Consider the following 25,275-nt stretch of genomic DNA (forward strand, 5'->3'; position numbering starts at 1 on the left):
GCTGAACACAGTCACGCTCTGGCAACTCCTGTGACGCCGCTGGAACCAACCGTATTGGCTTCTGCCTTTCCATTGGACCATTCCAGCGACGTGGAGAGGACGGATTTGCTGCATGGGTAACAGCCTATCCAACATACCTTCTTTACCCAGGCTTCGCGCACTGGTGAGGACACTCCAACTTCGCCATACGGTGTCGGCACAACACAGGAAGCAGCAGTTAGGCAAAAAAGGAAGGCCCATAGCCAGGGAGACAGACCAGGGCTCCCAGTGTGGAAGGGATTGTCACTCCCGAATTGGCCTTTTCAGCCACACTAGACGCTGTTCCAGAACCACCTTTCAGAGCGCGATACCCTAGTCTTTCGAGACTGAAGGTTGCCAACGGGCATTTGATTAAATAAAGGGAAGTCCATCCATAGCTGACTTAGTAAAAATTCACAAGGTTGAAAGTCATCATCAAGGTTTGCCATGTAGCACATCCTACAGGGCTTTTATAGTCCTGCCTTTCACATAACTCCCTAAGATTTATTCACATAATACTGGAAGTCAACTTTGATAAGTCAATATTCTAAAAACACAATCATATGCATGCCCACTCACAAGTATGCCAAATTTGTTTCACATCTCAGGTAAATGTGTATACCAGTGATTCTCATACTTTCAGTACCAGGACCCACTTTTTAGAATGACAATCTGTCAGGACCCACCGGAAGTGACATCATCAAGCAGGAAAATTTTTAACAATCCTAGGCCGCAATCCTATCCACACTTACCCTGGAGTAAGTCCCATTTACTGTCATTGTTAAAAGCATATACATAGTAGAATGTTAAAAGTACAAGTCTGTAACATTTCCCCAAATGCAGTCACATACCATGCATGGTAGCATCAAGTCTAATATATTAAAAAAAACAACATTGAAATGAATGGGGACCCACCTGAATTTGGCTCACAACCCACCTAGTGCGTCCCGACCCACAGTTTAAAAAATACTGGTCAATAGGAGTACAATTTAATGTATCTAATGTATCTAATGAAATGGTGTCTACATGAGTTGTAAGAACTAGGCCGTCACACTGTGTTTGATGTAAGTAAAACCTAAAGTTGGCTTTCCTGACGAAGTATTGGCTGGCTTGATGAATATAAGTACCAAATGAAATTATAATTTCTTCTATACAATCATGACAATTTATTACCTGTGATGTGCCTGTATTCACAGTTGCTGCGCTTTTGGCCAAGTAAATGCAGCCAAAATGCAGCAGTCATAAGATGTGTTGATTTATTAGGAGTTGTAAAAATGTTGTTTAAGAACACAAGAAGAGCCCTGCTGGAACAGACCATCTAGTGCAACTTCCTGTAACTCACAGTGGCCCACCAGATGCCTCAGGGAGCACACAAGACAACAAGAGAACTGCACCCTATTGCCACTCCTTTGCACCTGGCATCTGATTATAACTAAGCACTGTCTGAATGAATTGTGACTGTTGGATGAATGACATCTACCAAATGAATTCATTATTCATGTTCTAATAGACAAAGAGACATTCCCTGTTATGCTTTTATTTATTTCTGTTTCTCACATTTACATCTCACTCTTCCTCTCAGTTTTTCAGGACAGCATTCATGGAGATTATAATCCATTTTGTCCTCACGTACAACTCTGTAAGGCAAGCTTAGAGCCACATCAGACACATCTATAAATGTGTGACAAGGTCCAATGGAGGGGTTGTTTTATTACTCAACAGCATACGGTTGGGGGGGGGGGTTTGACTGTGAAATATGGCAAAACTGTGGTTGAGTAGAGGGGGCATTAGTATTTTGCCCCTGCTATAGTTTCGATCCTGATTACAACACTGCCATGTGCTGTTTTTAACAAGGAAGAGACTTTCATTGAAAGCCAATGGAAGTTTTTGCTTGCTAAACATAACACATGGCAAGGTCAAGATTGGGATCAAGACTATAGTGGGGGGGAAACACTTAACACCCCCCTCTACCATGGTTTTGTCACATTTTGCAGCTCTCCCAGCATGCTAATGATTAATAAAACAACTCCCCCATTGGATTTTGTTGCATGCTTACAGGCATATCTCATGTGACCCTTAGGCTGAAAGAGCATGACTGGTCTGAAGTCAACTAATGAGTTCATGGTTGAATGGGGATTTGAATTCAGGTCTCCATGCTCTTCATCCAAAAATGCATCCACTAAATCAAACTGACTGATATACAACTTGCACAAATCCAAGGAAAATGTGCTTCTCAAGTAACATGCTAAATTTAACCTTTCAGCAAGACAAAGGACAATACAAGAGCAGCAGAACTGTTTCACCATGAAAAATGTACACAAGTCCAGTATAAGTTTAAAAGTTTAAAAAAACTTTTACAGTATAAGTTTAAAAAAAAAATCAAGAGTACAGTATAAGTTTAAAAAAAAATCAAAAAGTATGCATATTGTGTTCTCAGAGACCTCTACATTTTTAATAGCCATTCAAGTTACTAATAAAGTAGCATCTTAACACAAACTGTGACTGTATTACATCTGTAATGTGAGATTACAAACTTTTGGAATAAGGAATTTAATGTTTGGATGCTCCTCTCTCAGATAGATGCTTTCTAACATGCTCAAACAAATGAACCAGGTTGTTCTGAAATGTGTAACTATATAGATGTGACTTGGCTGCAGAATACGCAAACGTGTGTGTGCACACACAACTGCAGTAGTTAACATTCAGGCAGCTGCCAATACACATACACACATACTTTACATGTCAGAGTTAAATTCAACAACTTAATTTAAATAAAAAAAAACCCAACAGTGACAACACTAAAGCAAAAAAGTTGCCTTGGAACTTACTTGAGCTGAAGAGAATTCTGGGACTGGGGGAGCAGTTTCACCCAAGGAAAACTCCAGATAGGCTGGTTAGACTGATTTGCTTACTTAGCATTTCTATTGTAGCTTCAAAGAAACAAAAAACCCAATTTTTTTCCATGAAACAGTCCGCCGGTCTGAGAAATGACATTGAAAGCTTTGAACTTAAGGTTGCGCTTTGATGAATGTTACAAGAATGACTTCGCAACTGTGAGTGCATGAATGTCACATATGCACATGTGTGACACACTCAGCTATGTTTGCCCAAGATTAGGAATGGCACCCTTTGCTCGAGATAAACTAGACCTACTTCAATATCATTGCATGGCTAGTAACTGCAACAGAGCTTTTAAGCAAAGGATGAACTCCATCTACTCCAGATGGAGTTCATCTCCAGAACTCCAGATGAACTCCAGGATGAACTGCCAACTCAAAAGCAGCCAAATGTCACAAGATGAAAGAAGCAGCCACTGATTGAATCAGACAGTCACTAGAAGCCCCCCCCCTCTCTCTCTCTCTCTCTCACACACACACACACACACACTATAAAATATCAAGGTCACAAAGGTATTCAAAGCCAAGCAGCAACATCAAGGAGCTGATAGTTGCACATACGTCTGAATGGTCCCATGATGAACTTGGGCACTTAAACATGCTCATGTCATTCATAGGTGACAGCACCACATGAGTACTTAGCCATTTAAACTTGAGTACTTTTTACACCAGAGTTCAGAAAATAAATGTAAACTGGTCCTCTATTCTTAAAATGTTAAGACTGGGACGGATCTGAGGGTAATCAAGTACAACCCCCTGTATCCCAAGGTGGGAATCTCTGCCATAGCATATTAGTATATCAAAGAGCTATGATATGCCATTGCATTGGATGCATTCATCACTTCATGCTCTCCAAATACTTGGGTTCCAATATCTAGGTAAAAGGGAATGAATGATGCTGGCAGACATTATCAACTGAGATATCTTGTATTTGCAAGCAGAATGCCACTCCACTCTTGGCTGCCAATTGAGAAAACATGAATGCATCTGTTGAGGGGTAAGACTGAAGTGTGCCTCCAAATTTTAAATCAGAAGCCACTGCACCCCAGATCTCAAGGGAAACACTGCTCCACAAGTCCCACACACAATCCCCACAATCACATGCCATAGGCAAAAATGGGCAATGAGCAGGGGTTGCAAGCTTTTCTACAGAATACGGGGTCGATGAATATCCAATGTTTCTTCATTTTCTCCCATTTACAGCTATGGTGTGATATTTTTAAGTGAATAAATGCAAAGCTGACTAAGCAATAGGACACACTAAATTTTCTGGTAAAAATTAGAAGTATTTCCACGAAAAAATGGTCTCTCCATGATTGCTCTATAGTAGATCAGCGACTAAAAACCCATGAGGGAAGTCTAGACTAGAAGTACTACTTGGTTTATTTCTAAAGCAAGTTGGAGGCAATGGACAAGTATGAAGGGAGCCCGTGTAAAGTTGCAGGGCCAAGGCATGGGGGTTAGAATTTGGACTATACTGCCGCAGTTGATCCCACCCATTTCCTAGGCCCAATTTGCCTCCTGGACCGCCCTTTCCTTGCCCCCAAACACCCCCTCCCTATCTCCATTCTACCCTCCCAGCACTCTCTCCCACCCCCCACCCCCCGCACTGGCCTACCTCAGCCAGTGCTTAATTACCACCACCTCAAGTCTGGATCTGGTGTGAGGAGGACGGCGTACATCCTTGTGCTGGCCTAGCCAACTTGAGAGTAGTCGTGAACATGCTTTACAGCACGTTCACAACACTCTTGGTCAAGCGAAAGGGGCTTGGATTGCACTCTAAAGCTTTAAATAAAAGAGACCAACAGCAGATCTGCAACTTTTCTTTCTCACTTGGGGGAGCTCAAAAACAGCAAAGGTAGAGTAGCATGCAATGTCGATTTTTATGTCTAGTAAGGCCAGTTCTGTGTGAAACTTTCCCATAGTCAATTTAGCTAGATCATCTGACACAAGTTACCACTCCACACAGAAAATAATGTCACTTCTTAATTGTTACCATTCCTATGTGAAAAGCAAACAGAAACATACACTTTGCTTAGCATCAGCATCCATTTTCTCTCACTAATCCAATTACTCACAGAAATAAACCACATCTCAGCTCTGACTTCCATTAGAAAAAACCCCAGTCTCAGCAGCATGCACCCTGAATGCTGTTATGTAACAATTATAGGCTTCCTCTGCTGGGTCAACACTATTGCAATGAAGTCTTGCAAATAAAAATACATTAACAGGCATGTTTGAAAATCAACCCTTTCCACTGGCACCAACTTGAAATGTGCATCTATTGAAGCTACCAATTTGAGCTGAAGATCCGAAACAAAAACTGGCAAAGATGAAAAGTTCTTTGGTTCTGGTTTGAAACTGCAGTTTTTATAACTGTCCTATAACACAGCATTTGGAGGTCACACCTGATTGACAGACTTGAATCTTCCAATGTGGAATGTCCACCTAAAATGAGAAATTTCTTGTTTTAATTGTTTTTTTATTTTTAATGTTTCTTTGTATTTTACTTTGTATTGTATTTTAATTTTGATTGTGAGCTGCCTTGGGTGCCCTTCTGGGAGAAAGGCGGAATATAAATCTAATAAATAAATAAATAGTCTGCAATTGGAAGCAATCATGTAATCAGCATAAGGCAGTTCAGCCAAAACTGACTAAATGAGAAAAGTGGCCGAGGTTGTTAGAAATGGGAAAAGGTATTATTTTAACTTAGTGCAGAATACATATGTCAATGTTTCCTAGGGCACTGTTTCTCAAATTGTGGGTTGGGACCCACTAGGTGGGTTGCAAGCCAATTTCAGGCAGCTCCCCATTCATTTCAATATTTTATTTTTAGACTATAGGCTTGATGCCAAAATGATACGTTACTGTATTTGGGGAGATCTGTACTTTTAACTGTAATGGAAGATCATCAGGTGGATGACATGGTGTTGACAGCGATTCCCATGTTTTGACAGCTGGTTGACAGCTCTGGGAAGGGCAGGGCTGGCTCCACAGCTGTAATCAATCAAGGCCAATTGAGACTCTGATGGACACCTGAGCTTCATTTGACCTTCATGGGACTTTGAATGGACATGAACTGAAGGGATGGCTCACCTGAGCCTAATTTGGACTCAATAAGGGGCTAACAACGTAGCTCACAGCTGAGCTGCATTTTGGATCATGGGACATCCAAGGATAAAAGGCAGCTTCAGAAGGAGCCCAGAGCTAGACGCTCTGACCAACTCTACCTGCTGCTTTGGAGATTAGACCGTGGACTTGGACTGGAGGTTTTGGACCTTTACCCACTAAGTTAAGTGGAGTTTTTTTTTTGGGGGGGAAGCCTCTGGACAAGAGGAATTGCAGGGAGTATCTGTGTTTATAGCAATAAATTTGGTTAATTGCTATAGATAAGGAGTTCTGTGTTCATTCCTTTGCACACCAGAGTTGTTCTTTCTAGAGATAAGAGGACATGTTAATTGGCCAAAAAAGTGGGTATTGGGAGACGGAACATTTTTTGGATGGGACAAATTGGTGTAGTCGGCAGGATTGCAAGACAAATTGGCGTAGTTGGCAGGATTCGACAAATTGGGATAGGACATTAACAGACTACAATGTATATGCTTTTAACAATGATAGTCAATGGGGCTTACTCCTGGATAAGTGTGGCTAGGATTGCAGCCTAGGATTGTTAAAAAATTTTCCCTGCTTGATGATGTCACTTCCGGCCATGACATCACTTCCAGGTTAATGATATCACTTACAGTGGGTCATGACAGATTATCATTCTAAAAAGTGGGTCCTTGGCTAAAAAGTTTGAGAAGCACTGTCCTAGGGAATATTAAAGTAATGCACATACAGTATTGGGTAGTGCCCAGCAAAATGGAAAATCACCCTAACTCTTTCCTATCAGTTTTTGTGATTAATTGCTATTTATATCACACAACCTTCCATTCTCTTTAAGGGACCATTCAGGTGACTAGCAACCCATACAGACAATATATTTAAAATTTCACCAAAAAATCAGAACATACACTGTTTCCTATAACTACAACAAAGTAAAAAAAAAAAATACTTTGCCACAAACAAGCAAAAACTAAATTTAAAAACTTCAAGTCAGAACTGAGAGTATAAACAAAAACTGAGGCCAACAAAACAGAATCTCAGAAAGCCTAGACATCACCAGTGCATTTTCACTGTCCTTCTAAAAGCTGGCCACAGTTGGGGCTGCTGGATCTCTCAGGGGAGAAAATTGTACAACCAAGTTCCACAACCAAGAAAGTCCTAACCCAAGTCCCCATCAAGGTCTCTAATGATGCAGCAAATGGGCAGGTTTACATGGAAGAAGGGGATCTTTGAAGCATCCAGATCCTCAGCTAAGAAAGGTTTTCAAAACAGTAACCAGCCCCTTGAACTGGGTCAGAAACATACTGGTAACCAGTGCAGATGAAAAAGCACTGGCTACTGGGACCAATGGTCTCCAGAAAGAACTCTGGTCCCCACATTCTTTACCTCCTGAAGTTTCTGGATCATCTCCAAGAGCAGTCCCACACAGTCTTACAGTACATGTGATGTTAATAAGCATGACTACTCTGCAAAAAGGTGTAGGAGAGAGGACCTGCATATTGCAGAAGCCATTAGGGTCTCTGGTTGTAAAAGGTGGGTTACCCTTCGCCAAAGATGGTGAGCAAGCTTTGCCTCTGAAGCATTGCCCCCCCCCCCAAGAGAAATATTCCACTTTTCCCCAAAGGACTGAATGGGAACTATTCACTAGGATGGGAGAAAAGAAAGGGCTGTAATCAAGGACACCACAACGGTAATCCCAGGAACTGGACTGATGGGCAGATTTTTACTCCCTCATAGCTGCATCCCTTGACATACCTCATTCATTTTGTTGCATAGAACCACCAATACAAGTCTTCACTGTTCCACTGCTTTATTCTGTGGAGCTCCAACTTGAGTTCTGTTCCCAGGAACTGTTCTGTATATAGGATCATTGCACAAGACAGTTCCTGGGAATTGGCTTGTATATAAGTTCCTGTTCCCAGGAACTGGCTTGTATATAAGATCACTATGTATAACACTGTTGGCATCCTTCAGTCTCGGAAGACTATGGTATTGCACTCTGAATGGTGGTTCTGGAACAGAGTGTCCTCTCCAGTGCGCAAAGCCTGGCTAGAATAGATATGGAGAATAGACTGTTACCAATGCAGCAAATCCCCCCTCTCCACATCGCTGAAATGGTCCAATGGAAAGGCAGAAGCCAATACAGTTGGTTCCAGCGGCGTCGCAGGAGTTGCCAGAACGTGACTGTGTTTAGTCATTTACTGCCTCAGGGACTCCGGCTCCGGATTTTGCCTCGAGGTTGACTCCTGAAGCCTTTTCCATAACTGAATGTAGCCACAAGGCAGTGGAGGTTTGGGATCAGAGTTTTCCTTCTCTCAGATGAGCTGCCTTCCCAGGCTAACGAGTCCCATATACCCGGTGGCTGTTTAGTCACCTCTTACAACAAGTACAACCAAACTGAAGGCTTATTCTTATCCCCCAGCCCCTAGGGGTGGTATAACACTAGAACACCAATAAATCCCTGTATGTTCACAAACCTTCACTTTACTGATTACAATGTATACTTCTATATCAAGTAGAGTTCATGGTCTCAAATGCAATAAGGAAACACTGAAAGAACCAAAGGATCAGGTCCTTATTTCTTTACTCCTAGAGAAGCAGCTGAAAGCAGCCCTGAAAATCAATCCAGAGGTGTTTTTAAACTTGCACTCCACTTGAAAGATTCAGGAAGGGAGATCAATACCCCCTTTGGCATTAATACATTCTTCTCAAATCTAGACACCAACAAGAAATGCAAACATAAAAATCCGTAATTGTATGTCGCCACAACTGTTTAATGTCAACATTGTTAGCAACTCTTTTTCTACCAGAAGGATTTAGCAAAGTAAACACCACAAACAATACTTGGGCAACTAACAGCTGGCATATCCTTTAGCACCTGGAATCCTGAACAGCTGCAAAATATTTTTATAAGAATGCTCCAAGGTTACTGCACATAATCAGAGGCATCGATTGTGTTATTGTGATTAACAAGGAGGCAGCATTTTCAGTTTATTCTTTGTAGGGCCAATTTAGACTAATCAACTTGTATTTGTTTATATGTCTGACACTGACAGCTACGTATTAAGAAATGACCTTACGATTCCTAGATTTAATGCAATGCTCCTCACAGTTCTTTAAGTTATCAAAATATTTTTCATAATTTTACATTTCTATCAGAAGTCTGATATGACTGCAGAAGTATGAAAGTTTTGTGACACAGTTTCATTGCTGTATCTCACTGAATATCCAGGAAAAGAGGAAAAAAACCCGACATCATCCATATTGTAGAAAGATCCTGATTGGTCTTCATGATAAAATGAACTATTAAGCATTTGAAAAATTTAAAAAAATTCTATGCAGATAAAGGCTTCCTTTGCTTTGGTTCAGATTAAAATGTGATATTTTATTAAGATTCAGGTTACAACGCTACTTAGAAAACTCTAATAAGTATACTTAAGGGTTTATCTATATTAGCAGTAAGTTTTGTGCTTTTTTATTTTCTTTTTTAATATATGCCATTATTACTATCTATTGTCTTGTTTTAATTTCATACCATTTCTGTTATGGCCTGTGGCTAAAACAAATAAAAATGAACTTAACTAATTTATCAAACTCATTGATCTATTTGTTTAGCCCGGCAGAGTTAGGTGTGAGCATTTTCAATGGTGGATGAGTGTTTGTTACTGTATACAGTTGTATGTCGCTTAGCAACAGGGATGCAGACTGGCACCTCCATCACCAAGCAAGGCTGGACGTCATGCTAAGCCTTCAAAGGCGAGGGGAGCCATGCTCCCCTTGTGTCTGGACACTTTCCTGAGCCTTGCAGAGGCAGTGCACATCCATGCGCTGCCTCCACAATGCTCAGAAAGGCCATTTCAGGCGAAAACATGTGACTTCCGGTTTCCTGGGAAACCGAAAGTCACGTGTTTTTGGCTGAAACAGCCAGTCTGAGCCTCGTAGAGGCGGTGCGTGGATGAATGCTGCCTCTGCGAGGCTCAGAAAAACTTCCAGAGGTGAGAGGAGTGCCGCTGTCCTTGGCTTTGGAGCTGGGGGGGGGGGGTAAACAGGGACCAGTGGCAGCCATCGCATATGTGGGCCATCACTGCTCGGAACAAACTATCACCTGTATTTGTCCAAATGACAGTATTATTGTGGAAATGTATGGATCACTTACCAGTGGGTAGTTAACTGGCAAGATGCAAGGTGTCACCACCTAAGGAATGAAAGAAAGTAATGTAATATGGATTATTTTTGCAAGTTTGATTCTGTTAGTATCAAGGTAATTTGCAAGTCATTCAAATATAAGCAGCAAAAATGGATTCAGATTCTAATGCGGATCTTAACATTTTACTACACTGCTGTCTCAGCTCAAAATGTGAGCAATAGACTTGTTGCCCATTCATAAACTAAATACTAGCAACAACAGAATTTGCCTCAAATACATTCAGACAATTTATAACTCTTAAATATCCCAATTCTTCTTCCCTTTGGGCTTTTGCCACTAATCACACAAGCCTACAAAATTGAGGGTCAGAAAAGATTTTCCCAAACTTTATGGTGGTTTGATATGAATTTGGGGTGCCAATTCCAAAAATGGCATCCGTTTTGCCCTATCACGTCTAGTTTTGGAGATACAGTATAGCCTCATCAGTGAATGGTTCAAGCAGCTGCCTCATGAGAAAGCCATGGTGTAGGCTTCCTCATGAGGAAGCTGCTTGAACCATTCACTAAAGAGGCTATACTATATCTCCAAAGCTCTAGCAAAGAAGAATGGGCTCCCAGAGCTGATGAAACTTGTTTACTAATTAAATGACGACCCAGTAGATGTGTTGCAGGGCACTGCTAATTTCCTTTTCTCAGTTGTAGAAAAGTATGGAAAGAGATTGGTGTAATGTTTATTTGTATGGTCTGTTTGCATTTTAACCTTAAAATTCATGTGACCTTTATTTTATTTTATTTTTAATTCTTTATTTCTTTTTATTTTACATCTTGTTTTATTTTGATGACTAATTTGTTGGAACATGAATTAATGCCAATAAAGGTCTCTAAATCTAAATCTATCCAAAACTAGACGTGATAGGGCAAAACGGATGCCATTTTTGGAATTGGCACCCCAAATATACCCTGGAATTGGTGTAACGTTTAAGGAAGCAAAATGTGTGTTGGCCTGTGAAAATCAACAAGCATTTTCCTATCAACAGAACTCCTTTGCATTTCAAAATCCTAATCAGACCATGCATTTCCCACCAAAATAAGTCAGTCAGTCTGTATGACCTTTATTGGTATAAAATACAGAGAAAGAAACAAAACAAAAATATACAAACACAACACAACATAAACATCAGTCCTTTCCTCACACGCTGCCCAGAGTCCCGCACGGCTATTACCCCAGATAAAAAGGAAGTGACCTTACCCAGGGACTCAGATTCAGATGCGGAAAAGAGAGACTGGAGTGAATCCTCCCAGCCCTGCATCCTACCCAACAATGGGCCTAGATATTTGCTCTACATAAGAAATATCTAGAGATATCTAGGCCCACCAAAAACATACTTCCTCTGAAAAAAGCAATTTTTTTAAATTAAACATAAATGAGTTTAATTTAAATGAGTCTTTAAAAACAAAACCAAATCCATTCTATCTATGTTTCACAATGCAAGCATTAATATACTCAGAACATTTCGTAAGAGTATAAAAAAAATTTTCTTCCCCTATTCCCCCAGGAAAGAAATGGCAAACGGGAGGAAAATGTTAAGCAATGTCTCACTGAAGACACCTGTTGTCAAAAGATAGACTCTGTATCCATGACATTCTGCCAAACATGAACACGTATAACTTTGTATAATATCTTTGGATAAGACCAGACAAACTCCTGAAACTGTCAAAAAGCATAATATATTGCCCTGCATTAGAGACAGGGGAGTGGTGATGGCTGGCTGGATGTGTTACTGCTATAATGGAGGAGGGCAACTGTGTTGGAGAACCTGCGTTTCCTGGAAATATAGGCATATCAATCCAAAGCACATTTTATTTGTTAGTCTATTAATAGCTTAAAAAAAGATCAGATACTCACCTCTCGCCTCCATGCAAGAGATTTAACGTTTTCACTTTAGAACAAACCATGGTCTGATATATAGTTAACTAAGGGAACAAGCCTACACATGGCTACTCAGAAGTAAGTCCCAAAGTGGTTTACTTTCAGGAAAGTGGGTATAGGTTTACAGCCCAACTGTGTAGTTAGAACAAGCTACACTTCCAAGTTCAGACATAACAAAGAACTGTGGTTTCTTTCAAAGAGAAAAGTAGAAACTCTAAATCTTCTCCTTCCATGCTCAGAAAGGAAGTGAACTGTATGAGCCCATGGCTCTCACAATTTTAACTATGGTTTAGCATTAAATCTGAACCAGCCAGCATGTTCCGTTCATGAAGTTCGGTTTGAAGCATGTATTCAAAATTAACCCCAAACTGAACAGGAGTACAGTTTTATATCAGTAATTTAACAAGTTTTGCTTGCAGTAATAATTGTGGAGATATTCTAATATCTCTTATTTATATCAGTGTCACATAAAAGGGAGCAATTAGCAAGCAATCACTGCCTGTGGAGATAATGGCTAATGCAAGCAGATAATGTGTCATTAGTTGGTTTTCTTCTAGTGCATAAGCTGCTAAGGAAATAAATTGCACAAGAATGTTTGCTTCACATGTAATACAACAGTGCCCCCCTCTGTATACTTTATATCACTTATTCCTTGATTAAAATTCCAACTATTACATTCAGCTACTACCTTTCACAGAATGCACCTTCCCAGCAGCCTAGCGCTTTGATCTTAGCGCTGTCCCTCAACTAGGCATTTATTTCGGCCTAGTTCAATAAATAAATGCTCTGTACAAAGGAGCCAGACAGCTTCAGAACTGCAGTTCAATGTCAGAACGCTCTAAAAATCAATGCTCTCCATTGTAAGGCTGCAATCTTATTTGTTTAGTAATACTGCTGCAAACTAATTTAAGCACAAGATCCCAAGTATTCATTCATTCAGACCCGGTGAACAACAGGGAAGTTCCAGCCAGGAAGCAGGGAAGGGTTAATGTTTCCTTTTCCATAATAGTGGGAGGAGGGGAGGCAATAGTGAGTTCTTTTCCCCATCTCTGATTGGAAGGAAGGAACTGATGGTCATTGGACACAGGATGGGAGGTTTGATATTTCCTTTGGTTAAGGAAGGGCAGGAAGAGGAGCCCAAGGGGGTTTGGAAAAGCCCAGAGAGGGGGAGAAGGCAGGGAAGCCGGAGGGAGGCAGTTCATAGCAATCACAATTGCCAAGCACATGGCTCCGTTGCTACCCTCACTGAATAACTGGTTACAGTGGGACTACTTCTGAGTAGAGCTGCCAAGGATCAAGGTGCCCTGGTAAACCTCACAGCTGTTGTGCGTAATCCTTCTCCCGCTTCTGTCTCTGCTCTCACGCAGTCACTCCCATCCATTCCTGTCTTGTTTACAGATAGGTGGGGACAGCAAGGGAGTGCTTAAAGAGAACTCACACACACACACACACCGGTAGCAATCCTGTTTTTTCCACGGTGGGCTTTTTAAAGGGGGCAACTCAACTTGAGTACTTTAGAGTCGCAAAAGGGCAACCTGGCGACTTGGAAAGTGCCCCCGTTATGACTCATTTTGAGCTAAGTGGCAGGGGAGAAGTGATTCTAGATTCAACGCAAGCTGCGATGGACTTTCCCATCCCTGGCCATTTCACACATTATGCAGCAACAAGACCTGGATCTCCAACACTTGAAGAGAAGAAGCCAATCCGAGCTCTCAACAATCAATCTAAAGCAGGGGTGCTCACACTTTTTTGGTTCGAGAGCTACTTTGAAACCCAGCAAGGCCCGGAGATCTACCAGAGTTTTTTTACAATGTTCGCGCCATCATAACATATAACATTTATGTGTACAATGTATGTTGGTGTACCTTGCATAACCGCATGAGCCAATATTGCACAACACAATTAACTATAAACATTTTTTGTAATTACTAGAGTTTACTTTGATGACTTGCACTGAAGTGAATCAGCCAAGGATGCATAGTCCGGACAGTAGCTGCTGACAGCCAGCCTCAGGCACACTTCCAAATGTTCATCAGTCATGGTGGAATGGTACTTGGACTTAATGATCTTCATGTAGGAAAAGGCTGACTCACATAAATAAGTGAAGCCCTTCCTGCTTCAGGTGCTCTTATATCCCTGAGGGCCCTATTGCCTTCCAGTGGCTGCAGCTGTGCAGCACACTCTGCTGGATGCCCAGGCCTTACCCTTAAAGGGGCCACTGCTGACACCACATCTACCTCCTCACCAGATCTTCCTCAATTCCAATACAAGTGGGGGGGGGGAGCAGATCTCTATACAGACCAGTGCAAAAACAGGGGAAAGGTGTAGGGGAGGGAAGATCTCTATATAGACATCACAGCAAGACCAGTGCAAAACTCCTTGCACACAGAACCAACAAATGGAAGTGGGGGGGGGCAGATCTCCATACATACCAGTGCAAAAACAGGGGAAAGGTAAGTCCTCCCCAGTATAGTCAACGGGGCTCACTCCCAGGGATGTGTGGTCAGGAGAGAAGCCTGCCAGCGGCCCCTCTCCAGGTCTACTCACGAGTCAGCCCCAGTAGAGTCAACGGGGCTCACTCCCAGGGATGCGTGGACGGGAGAGAAGCCTGCGATCGACTCATTTTGCCTTGCGATCGACCGGTAGATTGAGAACGACGTATTGCGCACCCCTGATCTAAAGTATGTACTAGGTAGGTGATATAGGTAGTATAATGTCAGCAGATGCAGCCACAGTCATTGCCCATGCACACCCCCTGTTAAATAATACATACAACTGAAATAAAACAGTTTTATTTTCCCCCAAATTTCAGGGTGTGTGTGTTTCTGTGTTATTTTTGTATTAAAAAACAAAAAGTATGGAAAGAGCTGTTGTGTGTTTTTATTTTGTTATCACAATTTCCCCCCCATTTCTAACCATAACTAATTCTAGCACACCAGGTTAGGGATGGTTTTGAAAAATATGAGGCTATCTGAAGATGAACTGAGGTCCCAGTCCTATCCATCTTTCCAGCAGTGAAGCAGCCATGCCAATGACTCATGCACTGAATCAAGCAGTGGAGGGGGGCAATCACAGAATGTTTGTTCCTTTACCTTGGGGCTACATTGTGGCTGCAATGGTGCTAGAAAATTGGAGAGGATGGAGCCCTGAATGTAGTGAAGCTGTTTCCAAGTCAGCTTCAGTGCTTTATGAGTATTACTTCTGATTGAGGGTCATAAAATGCTGCCCTATATGAAGTCTGACCATTGGTCCATCTGGCTGAGTATTGTAGACACTGATTAACAGCAGCTCTCTAGGATCACAAGCAGGAATATATTTATCTGCCCTACCCTACCCATGGCATTGAGCCATGGTCCCTCTGTAATTCTTGTTCCCAACCCATGGTCCGGGGACCACAGGTGTCCACTGCCCTGCCGTCTTTATCAACCAACACCTTTTCTGGGGTCTGATGAGCCAGCTTAAGGCGCCTGATGCTAATGTTCATCAGATCCCAGAAAAGGTGTTGGTTGATATAGACAGCAGGATGGTGGCCATGGAAGTCGGAATCTGCCAAGGAATGTGTAACAACTCTCCTGCCGAATCAGCTAGCCCTGAAAATGGATGGCACTGGAGCATTCCACCCATGCCCAGCCGTCGCCAGCGGTGCGGGCCACGGGGGCTACGCTGCAACGAGTAGGAGGGCCGTCGCGGTGGGCCTTGAAGCCTAGGGCGTGGGCCTGGGGGGAGCCACCACAGGTGCAGATCTTGGTGGTAGTAGCAAATATTCAAACGAGAACTTTGAAGGCCAAAGTGGAGAAGGGTTCTTATGTTCATGGACCACAGGTGGTCCACTGGACCCTGAGAAGTGATCTGCGAGATCTCAGGGGGAAAAATAGTTTTTGATCACTTTCAGCATCTCACTGAGCAAGCAATCCCCCATGGACCACCAGAGAAGGCAGAGAATGGACCACCTGCTGCTGCAGCTGGCAGCAAACTACAAATCTTCTCTATAGATAATAAATCTCTAATAAATCTTTTTAAATTACAGGCAGCCTGTGTTATCCACGGGTTTGGTACTCAGGATTTCTTCATCCGCAGGTTCCCAAACCTGTAGTGTGGGTTGACCTGGAGCCTCTGGAGGCAAGGGAAGCTGTGCTCCCCTCACCTCTGGAGACTCTTCTGAAGCCCACAGAGGTCATGCGCGTCTGCGGGCTTCAGAATTAAACCCAGAATTGTTTAAAGGCGACTCTGCAGGCTTCATAAGAGTCTCCTGTCTAAGTCTCGGTTTTGGGGGTGGGGGCGAAAACCACTGGTTTCAAATACTCGTGGTTTTCCTTATCCGCAGGAGTTCTGGAAACGGCACCCCAGTGAATAATGTGGGCCACCTGTATTACAAATTTAAATGTGTTTTTTTGTGTGTGCGGAGGAGGGGTGCTGCATGTGTTCCACCACAATTCCAATTTTTGCCTGAGTGATCTGTGGTCTCCTAAAGGTTGGAAACCACTGCTCTACAAGGTTTAGCCCGTCAATGCCACCTGGGCTCCCAATATTTAAGAGACTGACATATAAAGAGGCTTACTCTATCATTACAAGTATCTTGATAGAGTAATGTAAAGAGATTTATGTAAATGCAGAGCCAAGTTTATTATACAATAAGGGTCATTTCCTGGCACATTCTAAAGAGATAGGCAACCAAGAAGAGCCAGCCAACAGGAACACCACCAGCACTTCAAGCACTGCAGAGGCTCCTGCTGTCCACAGCTACAGAAGCATGCCAAAAAGCATTTTAAAAGTTTTAAATGCCTTGCAGCAGCCACTTGCCCACACAAAATTTAAGATTGCCAATGTTGACCAAGGGATTAAAAATAAGACTACAATAAGCCATGGTTCACTGTGGTGCCAGGCCAATGCTTCATTTTAACTTCAAAGCAGTTGTCAATCATCTAAGCTAGGAAATTGTTTATAAGGGTGCTTCTCTCCTTAACAGCATTAAAGAGCTGGGGGGGGGGTGTAATTTGTGCCAGTCTTTTCATGTCAAACTTGTGTTTGACAAATGACATATTTGTTCCAAGTTCCACTGCCAAAATTATGGCATTCTGGGTGAGGTCAGAGTGAGAGAAAAAATGTCATGGAAGCAAAATGAAAAGGCAGGATGAGATCAAGAATCATCAAATCGATCCTGAGTGTTAAGAGTTGAACCCTCAACCAGTTTCCAACTTGATGGATCCCAGATGTCCCCCCTGGATAGAACTGTGAACTGGGAGGTCTCTAGTTAGAGTTGAACTGCTGTCATGAACTCAATAGTGGGTGCTATTCCCCCAGCTACCTCCTAGCTGGGGGCAGACCAGGGGTTCCCAAAGTGCAGCCTCATCCTGCCACAGAAATAGGGAACAATGTGTGCCAGCAGGCATCTTGGGCTCTTGGATACACCCAAAGGTCTTTTCCTGGGTTATTCCTGAGGCAGAATGCCTCCACCTGACTTTTGGCTTCAAGTCTATCACAAAAGACAGTGATGTAACCCAGCAGAGAGGTTGGGAGGCCTCCCTGTTTTCTGCTGTTGTACCCATTGGTCAATAAATTCTAAGTTGATTCAGCCACAAACTTGTCAGATTTCCTGTAAACCCCCCTGAAGGTAGAGCTACCATTTGGGAGGAATACAGGGAGAGTGCCTTACAAAACTTAACATGACATTATCCCGTGTCATAACTCTTAAAACAGTAATTATCAAAGTACACGTCTAGGAGCCCTGGCCCTTGGGGCTCCCTGTGACTTCTTCAGGGGCTCCATGAACACACCATAAGTGGTAACCCTCTGCCCTCTGCCCAGTTTGCTCAACTGTCCCTCTCACCTCCCCTGCCCATGGCTCTCCTTTCTCATTCCCCTCCTATTTCAGTTCTTTCCACATGCACTGCTGCTCTGGGGCTCCCCAAGACTTTACGCATGTACCTGTGGGGCTCCCTAAGACTCCTTTTACTAGGAATGTAAAGGGCTCTGGAGACCGAAAAGTTGGAGAACCGCTGCCTTAAAACAATTATAAAGCACTGTATAAATGCTGGATGAACATCATTATTTTTAAATCAAAGCCACTACCAATTCACACTTCAACATTATTCCATGTGAAAAAATGTGTGAATTAGCTATGTACACCAGCTGAGTTGGGGACATGTTGAACTCAGCAATCAGAATATTGCTTCATCGTAAACTGAGCAAAGTTATGTAGCATGTTGAGAAAAAAGGACAAGGTGCTGCTCTCTGGAAGCCGAAGGTGGGAACTGCATTATGTCCTCTGTGTCTAAAACTCCTTTTCCAATAGAAAGCTTGCATTCAGGAAGAAGAGTTCTAACCTTCTCCTGGATGCAGAGGAGTAATTAGGGCAGAGCCTTAGAGGTATCTGCTCCAGGCACTACACCAAGGGAGGTGCAAAGTCATCAGCACCTCCTCCAGGGAGAACCCAGAAGTGACTGCCTTGCACCACTTATGGTTCTCCCAGACTACGGGGTAGTTGCTGCTGCAGCTTTGCACCCCTTGTTCTTTCTCCTGTGGAGGCTCCCCTTTGAAGAGGCATCATAATGTTGCATGACATTATGATGTCACTATACTGGGCACTGGGTCTTTCTAGTTACGCCTCTGCCCAGATGTAATAGTTTTACCCGTGGAGGAAGCTTTTGAAATGGGGGAGGTTTTTGACATGTGGTACCAAACTGTTGACTAAAGCAGTACATGTTCTATAACAGGAGTATCAAACATAAGGCCCGGGGGCCGGATGTGGCCCACAAAAGCTTTTTATCTGGCCCTCAGGCTCTCAGCTGCTGAGCAGTGCTGAGGTATTACTGTTGAAAGGGCAGCCCACATGAAAATTGGATCTCCCGTATCTTGAATTATGATCAAGATTTGCGTATTTTCTCTTCTGTCATTTGCAGCTAATGAGTTCCTAAGTGAGAAAAAAAAGTTCTTATTTTTGGTTATGACCTATTTAATGACATCACTTCCAGCCCTCAACAGGCATGGTGACTGCTATTCAGCCCTCTGAACGAAACAAGTTTGACACCCCTGTTCTATAAGGCTGTACTACCTAGGTTTCTTCTCCCTAAAATATGCAGATCTTCTCTTACTGAGCAGGAAAAAAGAGAGAGGAGAAATCCAGGAAGGCAGCCAAAAATTCATTTCTAATCTTCTCTATTTCTAACTCTGGACAGGTGCCATCTACACCTTTTGGACCAAAGTCTTATCCTTGAATTCAACATTGTTTCCACTAGTTAGCGTACTGAAAGTACTGTGTGCACATTCTTCATTTACCTAGAGATATAGAAAACAATTTTGCTGTACTGTAGTGGTAAACCTATAAACATGTTAAGTAACCATCCTAACTTTCTCCAACCTTTTTTATAAACTGCAGTCATCCTACATGCAGTTGGGCTGCTTTAAATAGTCTGTGTGCAGGCTTGCTGTATGCCATTGGTTCCCAAACTGTGCACCTCAGTGCCCAAGGTTGCCATGGCAAACTCACAGGGTACCACAAGATGTCCTTGGCACCAGTTCTCCCAGGTGCCACCATCTTGAATTATGCAAGATTAAATGAGATCTCACATGATTCAAGATGGTGGCACCCAAGAGAGTCAGGCAAGTAAATAAATGTAATAGTCATCTCTATTATTCCATGAGCATACGTGTTTTTTTTTAATTGAATACAAAGATGGCTTTTAACATTTGTTTATCTTCTCCCCCTCCATTTTTCCCTGATAAAGGGGAAGAAAGCAAAAAGCTTTTGTGCCTTTGATGAAGCAGCCAGTTTGCTTATAATTACTCATATAGATATCTACCCAGTAAAGGGCAGTTGTCAGAGTGTTGCTACTTCTGCTAAATACTAGCTGGTGGAAAATGACAATATAATTAGTCCATGTTAACCCATTACCCATTACTCAAGGTGGCTAGAATAGTTGAGGATAGCTTACTCTTACCCAAGCATAGCAATGCTTCTCAAGGATTTCCATATACAGGTGTGTACCACTTAACAACAGGGATGAGTTCCTGAACCCCCATCGTCAAACAATGTCTGATGCGATACAAAGCCTCCAAAGCTGAGAGGAGCTGGGCTACCCTCACCTCTGGGGGCTTTCCTGAGCCCCACAGAGGTAGCATGAGTATGCAAGGTTCAGAATGGTTGAAAAGGCACAACTTCTGGTTTCCTTGGGAAACCGGAAGTGACGTTTTTTGCCTTATAAGGCATTCAGAGTAATAGGTCTTACGTTAGACATCACTGTTCTAGAACCTACCCTCCAGAAAGTAGATGAGCTACTGCAAAACAGTACCCCAGAGCCCAAACCCAGCAAGTTGGACTAGGAGGATACGATGGTTAATGCTATCAAAAGCCACAAAGAGTCATTTTACCATTGTCCAGCAGAACCAACAGGGACACACTCCTCTTGACCTGTTTTTGGTGTAAGTCATCTGCCAAGGCTATCTCAGTTCCAATGTCATGCTGAAAGTCCATGGAGCTGGCTCCACAAAAAACAGAATTTAGTCCATGTTCAGTTAAATTCATCCAGAGTCTTCTGCCTTGCTGCTTCATTGCCCTCAGCTCCTTGGAGAGTTAAGTAACAAATTTGGCTCCATGGGATGGGAATCAGCATCCAGGAGGGGTCATGTCAATGGCCCTGGTCATTTCCTCTTTACAAAGTTCAACCAGAGCCTCAGTAGAAGTAACAGGAAAAATCCCCTAGAAAAGTCAGGAATCTAACCAGAACCATGAATCTCCAGAGGCAGACCTTTTGAAGTGGGTCCTGTCTCTGAAAGATCTAAAATGATAGAGATCCTAAACCCTATTAGGTAGTCATTTGACCAGGAAAAAAGGAGTGATGCTGATCTCCACCACCACCAGATCACCAGTTAACTGCCTACAAGAAAACCCCAAGTTCTGAGTATGCCCTGCATTATTACCCACCAGAGGCCCATGGTTGTCATGGCAGTCAAGAACTCTTGACCCACAGCATTCCTGGGGGCCTTGGCATGCACACCGAAGCCCTCCACACCAAGGTACTTGAGGACTCCTGTATCACTTCTGAAACCACCCCAATACACTCAGAGAGGTAGAGAGTAGGGTGGGTGGTACACCAACAGAATCCTGTCCTGCTCTGCTTCCTTAGCCTCAGATACAGGCTCCTATATAGAAGACGCTGATATTTATCAACAATCTCTGGGTAGAGCACCTAAGTCGGCGAATGGAGCTATGATAGACTACCGCAAGTCTTCCTCCCTGTCCCAGAAGCCTCCCTGCCTCTGAAGTGCATAACACCGATCTCCCCAGTGGAAAGAGATGAGAAAGAGTCACCTCCACAGCTCATCTAACCAGGTCTCAGTAACACAAGCCAGTTTCAGGCTGGAGGGGCTGCCAATAAAGCCACAAAGCAGGGATAGTTTGCAAATAACTGTCCCTCTTTCCCCAGTAATATACCACCCTCCCAGTATCATCACACCTCCTCCCTGCCTGTCACTGGCATTTCCTACCTAGACCCAACTTTTGAAGATACATTCTAGCTAGCTTTCTTCAAAATAAAGAGCATAATTGAGTAAAAGCAGAAGGGTGCATAAAAGAAGATAGAAAGGAGCGCAGGTAGGCTACACTCAAAGGCCAGTGAAGTACTCCCAGTATATACCCTCACCACACTGGGGGAGGGGTACTCACCAACTTAACTCTCAATCCCACTTCCACATACTCCCTTCTCACCAAGGGCTGGTCTTTGGGGAAAGAAAGAAGTGCCCTCATCCTTTGAGCATCCCCAGAGGCAGCCCCTTTGACATTGCCATTTTGGGCACATTGCGCTTGGGAAAATAGCCTATTCCCTGGAAGTCTCAGGCCAGAGGTCCCTTTAGGGCAGGTCACTCCGCTCGCTTTGCTCCCTGGCTCTCCTGCAGTGTTGGTTCCATGCAGAAATCCTTTTTCCAGGATATGTCCTCTTTTTTAGTCTCGTGTCCTGGAAAAGAACTTAAATGTCCTCCTTTTCCCTGTGAGTAAGCACCTGCAGGCAGTGCATAGCCTTCTTATAATTAATAAATTATATGTAATAGTTTTAAATTTAATAATAAGTAATACGTTTAAATTAACCACATGAAATTAATATACAAGCGTTTTTAGCTTTTATTTTGTCATGTCCTACGTTTTCAGTTAACCACATGAAATTAATATGCAAGCGTTTTTAGTTTTTATTTCGTCATGTCCTACATTTTTCTTTGATGTTCTACATTTGGGGTGCCTTGTCCTCTTTTGTGGTTATGACATCTCATCACGCTGGCCTCATGGGAAACAGGTAGATGCAACACAGTATATATGGATGCATGTTCATTTACAGAAAGCCTGCTTTGACATTAACAATGGTGAAAAAAAATACCACATCTCGACATTTTTGCGGACTCCACAAATCTTATGAATTGTTCCAACTGTGAACTTTGTTTATACTTTTTCAAAAATAAAAAAGGCAGTGCCAAAAGGGAACAACAATCATGCTGAGAACTGGGTGACCTACTGTGCAAAGGAGCCACTCTTCACAAATGCCTGAAGCAGAAACCGGTCTCCAGGTTGAATCACAAAACATCTGGAAGCATCTAGTTGACCACCCCCCTTCCTAATTTTCATATCAAACTGGGGGGGGGGAGGAATAAGAGAGAGGACACCAAAGGGAAGTTTCAGGCAAAGAGCCTACTGTTATACATTTTTAATTTGAAATGCAATACAAAGGTGGTACTTGATCCATGACATTTTTACAACACAACAGAGCAACTGTTATTAGCGTTAAAGTCCTTTGATATCCTGGAGCACAGTGTTGGGTCATTTCCAATGCAGTCAACAGACATGGGTCAGACCTCTGATAATGCAACTGAGCCGAAAGGCTTTGCTGCCATGACTTCTGTTAAAGTGACTGAATGAGTTACAGAGCAGCCTAACAAACTACTCCCTCTCATAACACTGTGCTCAGAACAAAGTCATTATTCACCGTGTCTTTTGACTGTCTTGTGCACCAGCAGAGAAATTTTCCCACAGATTATGCTGGAAACTATTTACAATTTTTCTTTGTGTGCAGTAATTTGTTGAACAGGACCCAAAACACAACATACCCCCCTGCCTTAGTAAACAGCTACCCTCACTGGTGCGCATGACCACAGTCCTGAAATCTGTAGAAACAAACACTTTGTAGGGACCAGATTAAGGGGTCTTTACAAGGAAGATTATCATCATGTGTTAATAATACTGCTTTATGAATTATGTATTTTTTTCAGATTCTCTATGATGGCCCAGCTCTTTTCAGTGTTATGTTTCTATACTAAGGAACACAACCGATAAAAAGCACTTTGCGTTCAACTGTACACAGAGTTACAGACTAGAACCAAGGAGACCTGGGTTCAAATCCCTATTCAGCCATAAAGTTCATTGAGGCAGAAAGCCTGTTCACATTTCTGTTAATCTCAATTAACCCAATACGGCTTACTTCTGAGTAGGCATGAATAGACTTTCACTGTGAGTGACGTTACACTGACTGCTTTCTCTCTCATTCTAACCTACCTTCCAGGGTTGAAGTGACAATAACGTAATAAAAGCATTTCATAAATACCAAATATACCTGCTAACTGGGCACAGAGGCACTTTTTAAAGCGGTACTCCTCTTATAATTAACTGGAGGAAAAGCAACAGTCTCAATTTAACCAGGTGCAGTAACTTTTCCAGTGGTTCTTTTATAATGTTTCTTTGTGTCTGCAAGTCTCTTGGGGAAAAAATGGCTCCCTGTCTCAATTTCTTTTGCCACGTAAGCCACTGTGAACTTTTTTTGTAGAAAAGTGGTATACAGATATCATCATCGCCAATGTACATGGCTCTTGACAGAGGAGCATATGCAAAAAGGACCAACCCGTGCTTATGATAGAAGGACATACACAACTATGACAGGTATATGACTATGACAGACAATAGAGAAAGAGGTGCAGAAACACATAACAGCCCTCCTGGATCAGGTCAAAGGCCCATCTAGCCCAGCTTCCTGTATCTCACAGTCAGGAAGACCAGATACAAAGGAGGACAGAGTGCCTATACCTTTAATCACTCTATAGTAGAGGGAATCTGGGTAGGTGCAGCTTTTTAAACCCTTCCATGTTGAGCTGTACCTGCCCAAATTCCCTCTTCTATACAATGGTTAAACGTATAGGGACTCTGTCCTCCAGATACAGTATCTGGTTACCCTGCTCACAGTGCCCCACCAGATGCCTCTGGAAGCACACAAGACAACAAGAGACCTGCATCCTGGTACTACTCCCCTGAACCTGGTACATAACACTGATATAAAAGGAACGGAGTCTGAATATGCACTCATGCTTTGTTTCAGTTGGGAAACTGGATTAAGGGTTAAACCAAAGGTATCACATGAAGGTTTCAAATTGGAGTTTAAATCCAGAGGGGGAAAAAGTGACACCATGTCTGTGCTCCTAGAGGGAGTCCCAGAAATAAGAGGTTGGAAAGAGAGAACTGGCCTGGAGTGATTGAGGCAGCTGAGGGTGGCAGAGCAAGTAGTGCTGAAAGGGAGGAACCAGGAAATTGAGACAGTGGCATGAAGTCCCAGAAGCTTCAAAGCTAAGGGCAAAAATTTGAACTGCAGTACTGTAGTTACTTAAGTGGCCAGAAAGCCTGTGTACAGATTTAAGGAAGAGACATATCAAGTGGTCAAAATCCAAACAAAATGTTTTAAAACTAAAAGGGGCAAAATATAGACTTAGATGGCAGATAAATCCCTTACGGGTAGAGACTGCTTATCCACAGATTTTATATCTGCGAATCTGGCTCAATGACTACCTGAGCCCTCCAAAGGCAACCAGAGTTATGCTGATCATGTACAGAGAACTTTCTGAAGCCCTCAGAGGCCATGTGCATCCGGGGCTTCCCCAGGACTCCCAATGCCTTACAAAGCATTAAAAACATCACTTAGTAGGGGTTGTTTTTTGTTTGTTTTGTTCCCTTTTCAACTATTCTGAAGCCCGCAGAGGAGCGGCCTCTGTGGGCTTCAGAAAGCCCTCTGGAGGCAACCAGAGCACAGCTCTGCCTTTAAAGAGCACAAAGGTTTTAAAAGGGGGCAAAACTGCTGATTTCGGTATCTGTGGGTCCGAGAACGGATCCCTCGTGGATACGGAGGCACCATCGCTATTTCAAGAACATCTATTTTA

The 25,275-nt window shown here is 42.8% G+C and overlaps 1 protein-coding gene across 4 annotated transcripts in view; it reads right to left on the reverse strand.

The window, feature by feature from the left end:
- The window catches only part of TNS3 (tensin 3), a 291,409-nt gene that overhangs the window by 152,953 nt on the left and 113,181 nt on the right, over window positions 1–25,275 (reverse strand). For all 4 annotated transcript variants that reach the window (XM_066631418.1, XM_066631417.1, XM_066631419.1 and 1 more), the window contains one exon: window positions 10,177–10,215. In XM_066631418.1, the coding sequence (XP_066487515.1) occupies window positions 10,177–10,215 (39 nt within the window). The remainder of the gene's footprint in view (window positions 1–10,176; window positions 10,216–25,275) is intronic.

The sequence above is a fragment of the Tiliqua scincoides genome, chromosome 5 (assembly GCF_035046505.1).
Source record: "Tiliqua scincoides isolate rTilSci1 chromosome 5, rTilSci1.hap2, whole genome shotgun sequence".
NCBI lineage: Eukaryota > Metazoa > Chordata > Lepidosauria > Squamata > Scincidae > Tiliqua > Tiliqua scincoides.